Source organism: Pipra filicauda, unplaced genomic scaffold (assembly GCF_003945595.2).
Source record: "Pipra filicauda isolate LSUMZ 115617 unplaced genomic scaffold, ASM394559v2 scaffold91_size2508729_pilon, whole genome shotgun sequence".
Lineage (NCBI taxonomy): Eukaryota > Metazoa > Chordata > Aves > Passeriformes > Pipridae > Pipra > Pipra filicauda.
Genome location: NW_024105109.1, coordinates 1,481,709 through 1,493,711, shown reverse-complemented (window position 1 = coordinate 1,493,711; position 12,003 = coordinate 1,481,709). Strand labels below are relative to the sequence as shown.

General features: G+C 36.9%; 1 protein-coding gene across 2 annotated transcripts in view; it reads right to left on the bottom strand.

Moving 5' to 3' along the window:
• The window catches only part of ANO10 (anoctamin 10), a 125,274-nt gene that overhangs the window by 103,527 nt on the left and 9,744 nt on the right, over positions 1-12,003 (bottom strand). For both annotated transcript variants that reach the window (XM_027733332.2, XM_027733333.2), the window contains exons 6-10: positions 10,109-10,678; positions 7,718-7,773; positions 6,745-6,819; positions 5,580-5,762; positions 1,987-2,178 (exon numbers count right to left, since the gene is read on the bottom strand). In XM_027733332.2, the coding sequence (XP_027589133.1) occupies positions 1,987-2,178; positions 5,580-5,762; positions 6,745-6,819; positions 7,718-7,773; positions 10,109-10,678 (1,076 nt within the window). The remainder of the gene's footprint in view (positions 1-1,986; positions 2,179-5,579; positions 5,763-6,744; positions 6,820-7,717; positions 7,774-10,108; positions 10,679-12,003) is intronic.

Genomic DNA, 12,003 nt, shown 5'->3' with positions numbered 1-12,003 from the left:
CATCTTTTGAATTCTATGGCATAAGACTTGTTTGGCAAGCAGTCCAGACTTCACCAGCTTGACAGGCAAAGACAAAACCACAACAAAGTTGTAACCTGAACACACAAAAGAGTATGCACTCATCTACAGTTGTACTCCTGAACAAATTTATTTCAGGATAAAGAAAAAATTGCAAAGTTCATAGAGGAACTAATATTCTTAACACTGGTTTTGGATGTTTTATCTGAATGTTAAGTAATGGAAAAAGGTAAGGATGGTTTAGAATGACTTGTAGAATGACTTTTCTAAATCACAACTAGTTGCACAAGCTGAAATTTATTGAAAGATTTACATTTAAACACATGCAATAGCACAAGTCTAAGAAGTTCTTGCCTACTCCTAAAGCTCCCACGAAATGTCTGAAAATATTAATACAGCTTAACAATTGCATTTGCAATATAATGGTTACTTATTCCAAGGTCCTGTCTGGAAGGAGAAAGACTGACATTGAATTGTAGGAACTGTCACAATGAATTAGCAAAAGTAGCTTTCTCCTTGAAAACAAGCTGGTGACTCAGCTCACCTGGTAAAATGATTGCAGTATTCCTTTAACAGAAATCTTTCAGCAAATACTCTAACTTCCCATATGAAAGAGAAAACTTGGAAATTTAGTTATTATTTTTAATTCAAAAAGCAAATGCATTTCTACTATTAGTTAAAAAAATGACACCATAAAAAATAAAAGACTGTACCAGTATTGTTATAATTTTTCAGCCTACTCTCTTGATTGAAACAAACTATTCTAGCCAAACAAAATGCTATTCATACACCTGCAGCTATGCTTGTGACTTATGACCACAGCCTGATTTTTCTGGTGCTCACACCACTGGTCAATGCAGCTATGCCATCAAGATGTCAGCAGCATAGATTTGGACTGAGAAAATTCATTCCATGTTAAAATGCAATCAGATTATAATTCACACATTTTAATGACATATTATGAAAAGACTTATAAGTCCACCTCAATATCTATGTGTCTAGTGAACATTGCTCAGAATCCTTGGTTTGCATGTTTTTACAGTATGTTTCACTTGAGGTTTTATGATTTCATTTCTCATCTCTCATTTGCTTCACTTGATAATATTTACACCCCCTCCAAAATAAATAATTGATTAGTTAATTGTGCCCTTTGTCTCCTTTACATATCACTAGAAAACTTGTTAAATAAAACTAGAATATTGATCATCCCCTAGAAAGTTCCCCCAACACACTTCACACTCCCTTATCAAGCCACTGCTATTAGAGAACACTGGAGTCTCTGGATGAAACTTAGTTGCCTCCTTTCTTTCCAGAAAATACTCTGGTCAGGATAAGTTCACTGATGCAACACACTCAACAAGCTCCAAAATAGCTGGTGCTGGCATGATTGCATGGGCAAACAACTGAGGACAGAAAATCCTTAACCCAGTACTACCAGCATGAAATTGTTTGGATAGACTACAGTGTTCAGGCTGTGCAGAAAGTTCCAGCTCCTGCTCACAGATCCAGGTTATTTTAAAATTAGTCACCTTGACTACCAGTGCTCACAAGGGCACAAGCCAAGCATGTGGTTTATCTATTCTTCCATTTTTTTGAAACCCTTGCTGAGCTCCATGCTTCTGAGATTAAATCAGATATTACCATTTCTAAAATATGCGGGCTATAAAGAGTACCAGGCAGTATCTGGAAGCTTTGCTATGTTGCATTGCAACAGGAGTACAATACATACACAAGAACTAAAAGAAAGATTTGTTTTCTTTTCAAAGGCAACTGAAAGACATGTGGTCAAAAACCCCACCAAAAAAAAATCACTTGGATGTATAGTTGGATAGAAAATATTCTAAGGCATTGAAGAGAACAAAGTACCTACTGAAATTTGAAGTGGTTCATGGGCCAAACACACAGCTTAAATATATTTGCTGAAACCTCTTTTAAAACAAATGAACAGAAAAAAGACACAAAAATTACCTGCCAAACACCAATATTTGCTGTGGGTTCTGCAAATGGACGCTTGTAAACTCTGCACATCTTTAAGGCATCAGAGTAGATCTCTGTGATATTGTTTAACACTGCAAAGACAGCTGCCAGTGGATAAACACATGAGAAAAGACTCACATAGCCAAACTGTAAGAACAACTCCAGGTAATCATCAAAAGTACCCTGAAAACCAGAGCAAAAATAAGAACAACTGTAACCTACAAAAAACAGATGAAGAAACACAATAATAACAATAGAATTGTAAACACATTTCCTCATCCCGAATCAGTTTTTTGGGAATGACTGCTGATAGAAAACAACAATTAAAAAACTCTCATCTAGTTAATTTGGAATTATTCGATTACTCAAAACTTCTTATAAGGGAAGGCCAAGGTTTTTCCTTTTACATAATGCATTTTCTGGAAGTCACACTTCTTATCCTTATAACATGAAGTATGAATATATTCATCCAATTCAAGTTCCTGACTATCTCAGCGAAGCAGTAACAGAAGGAACAGTGGGGAATAGGAAAACAACACCATGCATTTAAACTGTCAGAATATTCTCCTAAGAGCATTGTGGCAATAGAAATCCTAGTATTTCAGACTGACCATAAAAGACCTAACAGAAGGGCTGGTTTGGTAGATAGGCAACTCTTTTCTCGTACTTCTGCTTATTTATTTCAAAATGAGTAGATCAGTTAGTGGCCCACTTGAAGGATGAAATGACACAATTCAGCACTGACATCTGAAAGGAACAACTAGTGCAAACAAACAAAACCTATTTCAACAAATCCACAACACATCAATCACCTGATCTTTAAACCAAGAATGTGGGTACTTACATGCTTATTAAGTATTCACATGTAGGTTTATCATATATTTGCATACTGGTTTTGTAGTATTAATAATAGTCTTCTATTACTGCAGCAATTATTTATGAAAGAACTGAAACAACCACTTTTAAATAAAAAGCATTCACTGAACAAAGGATGGTGAAATACCACAAACAAATTAAACTGGGATCTAGCTATCTTATATTTACACAGACCCACATATTGTCCTATCTCTCAAAATTTAAATCTTGAAAACTTGACAGTAACTGAGATTATTACAGGAACCACATAAAATTGGTTTTGGCTTAGACACATGGTTCTCTAATATTTTTTGCCCATTATAGCTGTTAAACCGACTACCCTTTTTCAGCATCTCTTGTTTTTTCCCTAGCAAACAGAGAGAGAGGTAGTAGAAGCCTGCAAGCTCAGGAATCAACACTGGGTGCTCATTAGTTGCATTTTCATTTGAGGTCATTTTTAAGTTGCACAGTTTAGCTGGGTCTGACAAACCGACCTGCAGGCCAAACCATGAAGAGCTACCTGACTTCTAAAGCCATTAAGATTTTTCCTCAGAGACATTTTGTACAAACACTGAATTTTATTAGTGTCTTTCTTAGGGACATTTGTGCAGGATCCCTCACTGGAGTGGCAGCCACATTATCTGTTCCTGCTATCCCTTTCTCAGACAACTGTTGCAGTCAGAGAGCATTGCTTTCCTTTGTGCCCCTCCTTCTGCACAGTAACTGCACAGTATTCCCACTGCTTCCTCACACCTTTCTTCACATTTCCTTGCTGACTTTTAGAACAGCAGAGTATGAAAAGAAAATAAGTATTTATTTATGAAACTTTGTGTTAGAAAACAGGGAGTCTGATATGATGTTCAAGACATTTCTAATTGTGCCACTGTCAGCCGTGAGATCAGCACATGAACTACAGCATCTTGAAAACAAAACCAACAAAAATTCAGAAATTCAGGGAGAAAATGAACTAGAGGAGAGAAGCAGAAATTCTAAAAAATTAATTAAAAAATTACTGCAGCGTGTTTTTGCATCTTAAATAGGGTTAAGGCCTGGAGATTTGAAAAGTGAGAAAGAACAAGGACAAAGAAAATAGAGAATTAAATGCTGAAGAGCATGTAAAGGAAGGAAAACAAAAGACAAAAGCCTGAAACACAGAATTCTGTCAAGACGCCTGCTAAACTCCTCAGGTACTAAACATAGTCAAATGCTTCCCCCTTGTGACAGCTTTAATTTTAGAAATATTCTTGCCTGCTGACAGCTCACTGCTTGCAAACAAATCAGTGGTCTAATATTATGTGTTCTCAAGCACAGAACAATTACAACATTTAGACTGAAAATAAAATTAAGGCCTTGAGTACACAGTACCTTGAACTGAAACTGAGGCTAGCAGTGCACATGTTCAAGGCAAAGTCCTAACTCTACAACTGACCTCTTGGATCCCTGCAGAAAACTATTCAGGGCACAACAGCACAACAGGTGCAGATTCATTTGATCTAGCTCTGCACAAGAAGCACTGGGCAATGTGACTCAAAGACACCACATTGGCTTTGTATGTGACAGCTGAGAATAGAAGTCAGCTCAGGTCTAAGAGCCAGAGCTCATCTGCTCAGGCATACCAAGGCCTGATGCTGACACACAGTGTTTGGAGCTGTGCAGGTGCAGTGCTGGACTGTGCTGATCAGTTCAGACATAACTCAGGGATATCTGCTGTGTTCCCCAAGGCAAGACAGACATGCTGTCTAAATCTATCTCCTTCCGTATCAAACATGGGAAATACCAGTCTTCACATAGGAAAGCAAGTAGTAACACTTGTACAGTTTTTCAATTGTAAAGGTGCTATCTCTTTCTCCTCTTCCCATTTCATGGCACTTCATGCAGGAAGAGAGGAATGTGATACGGTATTAATATCAAATTTCAAACTGCTGATCTCTACCTTTTACATAAAAGGCACACTATCTACATGTAATTCTTACTCTGTAGAAGTACTGCAAATCATACAGTATTAAGACTCTTGTGACTATGCTTGCAGCACCTGATCAAGAAAGCTATCAGCCAGTCTTTAAGGCCTTAACATACATGCTGATATCTACTTTGTCAATTCTTTTAGAACTGCAAATAGTGAATTGCAACAAGTGTGTTAAATACAATTAAAAATTATACTGGGTAGGAGGTGGTCAGGAACAGAACCAGGAAGACAGTGAATGCAAAAGCTGTGGTTTCATGAAGCAAGAGGTTCCAGCAGCAGTATTGTTTGGAAGAGTTGGTTTCTTCTGCTCTCTCCATTTCTGGCCCCATCCACACATGAGCACACTCTCTCTCAGGCTTTAGTTTAACTGATCGTTTAAACCAGTATCACTGTAAAATCAAACCAGAACAACCTCCCTCTTCCCTATGCCAGGCTACTCATCCTGGTAGCCTTCAGGTTACTCTTGGAGATTAAGGGTATATTATACAAATACTTCTTTCCACTGATAAACAGGATTACGTAGCTCCAGATACAGTTGTTCATTCTTTCTCCTTCATTCTGGTGTAACAGGGATCCTGCACTGTATCCATTTCTTGATTCAGAGCACCATGTAGCTGCACAGACAATACCACCAGCAAAATTGATGAAGCTGGAAATAAGCTGTCAGGCCAGACAGCCAGAAATATTTTCATTTGCCCTGGCTGATGCTTCTGCCAACTACAGCCCAGAGAACTTTTAACTCTTTTACAGTGATAGAACATACCAAATAGGTTCCCATTTCTTTCTCCATATTGACTTGTTCAGCTAATGACAGGTCTGTATCAGTTTTCTGAGAACAAGTGAGTTTCTTCATCCTCTTGTTATGCCTCTTTTGGAGCCAGTAAGGAAGCAAGGATTCTGCAAACTGATTGAGGATCTGCGAAGTTATCAGCAAAGTGGCCAAGCTCTTAAGTTTAAAAAAGAAATAAAAATAAATAGAACTGTGATAAATGTATGACCATTTGCAATTCTGTGTGTTCTAGTAACACTGTGAGTTATTATACTATGACAGAAAAAGGTCAGCCTAACAAACCTAGCAACAGCACATGAAAAGTATAGATGCTCTAGTTCCCGTTCTTTGCTATACACTGAAAAGGACAAAGTAGGAGTTAGAAGACTAAATATTTTGTGGATCTGGATGTATCCTGGACACAGTGCACCAAGTACAATGAAAGGTAACACTTAACATATGCCAATGACAATCATGGAGTTAAAAAAATCTTTTTTTTTCTACATTTTTTCTTCTTGTTTTTACCTGAAGGTAGATGAAATATCACAAATGTTATGTCTGGTATAGATATGCCAAGTGTTTTGCTAGAGATCACTTTAGAGGAACAGAGATCTTGAGCTGAAGTTCTTGTTGTACTGCTCATTATGTTTGGAGCAAAAATATTTTCCTTATCCCCATTTTTCATGCATTTGAGTGCATGAAAGATATTAACAACAGAAAGTTGATTTAAAATACTAACTACAAATTATTTTTGCCTTTATTTATTTACAGATCCTCACTGTAGCCATAAACTTAATCATGCTCCCATCATCGAGAGTCTCTCACTAAGAACACCACAGAGATAATAATTTTCTGATGTAAAAGGAAATAAAGAGGAAATGAAAATTTCCCAGCCTCATCTGTGTAAGGGAATAATCAATTTATTTGAAAACAGTTCCTCATTTATACAGAGGGAAAGAATTGCTCTATTCCATTATGATTCTGCAACAGTGCTAGGGGAACTTAAATACAGAAGATGGATTCCTAAGAAAATATTTATGAAATATATTAATTGTCAAGCTAATGTTTTAGAATAATAATTAAATACTAAAGTCCTGTTTCAATCAATCCTTCATTTTCCTAGATTCATCAACATTCTTAAGATGCTCTTGGAACTCACCTGCCTCAAAAGCTTCATATCAAACAGCACAAAGGCAATGTAGAAGAGAGATGCAAAACAATTTAAGAAGTTGAACTGCAAATAAAAATATTTAGTTTCAGTGCTCAAGCAAAAGTTCAGCCGCAGAATATCATCTAACTTAACAGATATCTTGACTAAACAGCTTCCATGCAGATGTAAACTGCAAATTTTCTTTACCATGTTTAAAATTTAGGTCAGAAAAATGATTTAACAAAAAAGTCAACAAAAAAACTCAAAACAAAACAAAACCACACACTAAAAAACCACCACACTGAAGGAAATAAAAAAGGAACTCTGGAAGAGACTTAAACAATCTTTTCAAAAAGGAAATTAATTAAACCAATCTTGGCAACTGCTTTTACTGAACATCTTATACGCAAATGTAAGATTTACAGTACAATTCCTTAGAACCAGTGTCACTCTGACTATATACCTGAAAGAGCAACCAAACACATAAACATACACACAAAAGCTAGTTGTTCAGAGACACAAAGTAAATAGATCAGTATATACTATAAACTGCACAGGAACAGACTGATGGACATTTCCAACCTCCTCTGAACAGTTGTCTGAATGGTAGTACATAAAAGTTAATACACGAGTTTTTAAAAAAATGTGGTTAACCATAAAATCTTCCAAAACCTAAATGGAATAGCTCCCTGTTGAAGACAAGATCACAGCAATTAATAGGAAAACATATATAGAGAGAATCCTAATGAAAGAACAATCAATACAAATAAAAAGCCAACTTCTGCTATAAAAAGAGGCATCTAAAATAGTTTAGCAGTTACTGTAACCACAATAGAAGTCTTGTTTACTCTGATATTTGTGCTTCTATTTGGCCTTGAACAAAAGTGTAGGTCAGTGAGGTAATGCTAGGAAAGCATTAACAAAACACATGACAAGTTGTCTTTTTAAATAATCTTAAAAGCTGCTTATACTACATACTTACCACTAAAACCTTCAGAATTAAATGATTCTGATACGAAGATTCCAGCCTGTGATTTTCTAAAATACGAAAAAAAATTATTGATCAGTAAACAGCAGAAGCTCTTATCATACACTAGACATTGTTATACAAAGAATAAAGAGACTTTTCCTCCACCTAAAAATTACTTATCTAATAGTTTATGTTCCTCCAACAGTTTATGGGAAAAAGAATTTATATTTAAGTGAGGTACCAGTACCTCACTTAATCTATGAAGCTAATCTGATGTACAATATTATCATACATGTTTTTGTCTACAACTCCAGTATTTTTTCTACTGCAAAGAAAGAAAAAACATCCATCATTCTTAACACTTAACAAAATGTTTCTAGCTATTGATTGTTCTTTGGCTGAAAACTAATGCAAGACTAATGGGAATATAATGCGAAAAGTAACAATACCAAATTTAATTCAAAACCAGTAAATGCTCAAAGAAATGCTCCTATCCATCTCCAAGAAATTTAGATCAGACTCTATGCTCTAAAGCAAGACCAGAGTATGTGAAGTTCAATAGATGCATTACTCATTCTGAATTAGGATTTTCAGTTCATTCAAGATAAACTGTGAGAAGTTGATGTTTCAGGAAGGCTTTTTACCAGCAGGGAGAAGAGGAAAGTGAATGGGAGATTTCCGATTTCTTTCAGCTATTTTGTCAGATTGTACCTTTAAAGGCCTGGCTAAGGAGTAACTGAGAAAGCAGCACACTAACATGAGCTGTGTCAACAAGGCTGAAAGGAGACACCCGTCACCTATGGACCTTGCTCAGCACAAACCAGCAGAGTTCTATTCTGACAGGGGTGTGAAGTGGGGCCTGACATGTGGAAAATGCACTCAAGTGACTGAATGCAATTTTTACTTTCAGCTTTCGCTAAATGATCAGTTCTCATGACAAATGGCTGCAAGAGGTGTGCTTAAAATACCCCAGATTGTTTCCCATGCTTTGTCAGTTTAGCTGTGTAAGTCAGATATTATCTGAAAATATGCCAGGTGGGAAAGAAGGTAGGACAGTTCAAAGCATGGCAGCATAAACATATTGGATAGAACAGAAAAGGCACAAGCTGTCAGTGTAGCAAATTACATAAATACTGTCTCTGCTGAATATGAAACATCAGCTTAAAACCAAAAATATCTGGATTAAAAAAAACCTTGAGTTGCCTTTAAAAGGCATTTTAGTCTATCTGATCAACACAACTGGGTATTATGGAAAAAAGCTTTTTCCTGCAGTGTAGTAAAAACAATGAAACAAAACCGTCAACTGAACCTCAGATATGAATTTATAAGTCATTACTTAAATAAAAGCCTTGAACAGTCTCAAACAAATAAAGAAATTGCTTGCTTTTACTATCGTGGCTGTCAGGTTGAATTTGCTGAGCAAATCAATTTGGCATGCATAACCAAGCCCCACTTCAACACCTCTTTTTATTCTGTCTTCTGCATCAATCTCCCTTTTGCTTTATCTTTCTTCTGTTAATTTTCTGGGTCTCTGGCTTTAGTAATCTGGATTCTGTCCTACAAATTAATGCCATATGGAGCTACACAAAGCAGTTAACTCTCCATTAGCTTCATCTATTAACTTTGTCTGAAAGTGACTGCACATGTCTGCAGAAGTGCTAAAATTGAAAATAAACACTAGCATTTCACTAGCCTTATGTTAGGTTACAAAACACAAGGCCCAATCTGTTAAATAAGCCACACATACAAGGGGAAGAAAAAGGCAATCTATTATAACATTCCTCCTCTTTTGAAAGTGCCCAGAGAAATACATTTTGATAGGGACATGAAATCTCAGTCTTTGTTACATAAGTACCATACACAAACACTTTCATACGACATTTAGTTGGTGGTTTTAGATTTGGTTCCATTATCTCAGTGCCTCTGTCATCTGCACAGATGTATGAGGAGACTAAGATACACTCAGCAAACCCAGGTTTTGGGTGCAACTTGCCAGGGCAGTTCTTCCTGCCACCCATCCACCTCTGAGCTCCTTCCTCATGCTCTCATCTTGTCCCTTTTGCCACCACTACAGCTGATACAGCAAAACAAGGAGCTAATTAAGGGAAGGGGGACTTCTGCACCAAAGGGAGAGAGCAGCTGAGGAAGAAGGCAGGATCACCCCTTCTGATGGCATGTCAGACTCAGAGTAAATTAACCCAAATATGAAACTGCAATCTCAGAACACTCAAAATATAAGAAGTTAAAATGGCTATCTCTTTTACCCCACAGCCAAAAACTGCTTCAGGAAATTTCTCCAGCATTCTGTTAAACAGGAGCTCACAGTAATGTATTCTACAAAGAAACAAAGTCTAAGCATCTGGGATTCTAACTTGAAGGACGAAGAATAAACAACTTTCTTACCCCATGATGTTAAGAATTCAGCAGCATACCGATAGATACGGTTCATAATTTCAATCACAACAGCATATATGATACTGGGCACATACAGCATCAAGCTGCTGAAGTTAGACTCGTTCTCATTGTGATAATCCAGAGCCCACTGTTCCAAGTCAAAGTAAATCATCATCACGTACAGCGAGAAGTAGAGGCAAAGGCACACAAATGGTAAGGACACCAGATAAATCCGTAGCTGTCTCTTAATACTTGAGTACACTGGTTCCTCCCTCCCGGTGACAGGATTGATACCCAGGACACCATGGAAGCCTGGCCTTGGTTCTTCAAACTGCCGCTTCATCAACAGCGTCCCCCAACGGTATGTCAGGATGGCGCAAATCCGCTTCCAAACTTCCAGTATCACAGTGGACCAGAGCAGATTGAATGTGGCAAACATCACATATTTGTCATAGTCTTCCCATGCAAACACATAATAAGGAATCCCAATGACAGCCATTGGAATCAAAGCAAACGTGAAGTATTCCAAGAAGCCGAAGTAGAGAGCAATGGTCTCGCCAAAGTAGCAGCGTATGTCATCTGCAGAGAGAAATGAATCAATTGAGACTACACTCAAAACACAGACAGCAGTACAATAACAAACTTGACTTTACGCGAACTTTCCATTGGCCAGAATTTATTTTTCTAAATAACACAATGAATATTATATTGGGGTTTTTTTCTCCTTCTCCCTTATTCCAAAAACTCAGATGGTTATCTGAATTATTTTCTTTTTATGTTGTATATATATACACATACACAGAAACATACCATTCAGATGGTAAAGAAGTCAAATACCTCAATACTTATTATATCAAAATCAGATATCCAGAGGAAGAAAAAAAAAAAAAAAAAGGGAAACCCCAACCAAACTGAAAACAGTATCGTCTTGGTAACAGAACTGACCAATGAATGGCTAGGATGGCATTGATGGCATTTGATATAAAACAAACCAAACTTTAACAGCAAGTGACACTTAATTCCTGAAGATTCTCACTGGCATAGGCACTCTTGGGAAACAACTTTGTTTCAGCTCGCTCAGGGCCAAAAAGGCCTAATTGTGCTTTGACAACCCCCAAGAAACTAAAGGAACAGATGGAAGGTATATTGAAATCTTTAATCTTAAACATATCAGCACATCCAGGTTGAGATATTCTCTTCAGTAGACAACTGACAGATGAAATACACATTTGCTGTACTCACTAAGTCTGTCTGCTCAGGTGTTACAGAGACATGAAAAGTGCACTAGTAATGGATGTATTTCATGACAGATATATTACTCCCAAGAAGACAAGATCTCACTTATCTTACTAATAACAAAAAATAAAGGAGTATTTTTCAACACAATCTAGAAATAGCACCACATAAGATATAGAAGTGCCTAGCAGAGTTTTGAATGCCGAAATCTGTTTCACCTTTGCTTGCTTGAAAACACTGTTTGTATGCCACTGCTACGTATTTACCAGCTTAACAAAACAGCCATAGAATCAGGACCTCTGAATTGACACCCTCTGTAACAGACTAACACATCAAAGCCCCACATGGTTTACTAAACACTACAGCAGAAGTTCACAGTTGCCCATCAGGTAAGCCTCTGAAAGCAGGAAGGAAAGGTAAACAGACAGAAGAATCAAACTCCAACATCCCTCTCAATTGCAAATTAATTAACAAATACATTCAAGTGTAGGTCATTAGCATCATTTCACACTCCAAGCATGCAACACTTTAAGTCTTAAATAAGTACATACTTAACAGGTTCCTGGGATTTACGTTGACATTTTTTTATGTATTCAATGTCAGTCAAAAAAATGCTCTCTCATATAAACAAAAGACAAGCAGACAATAAGACTCCTAAGACAATACTC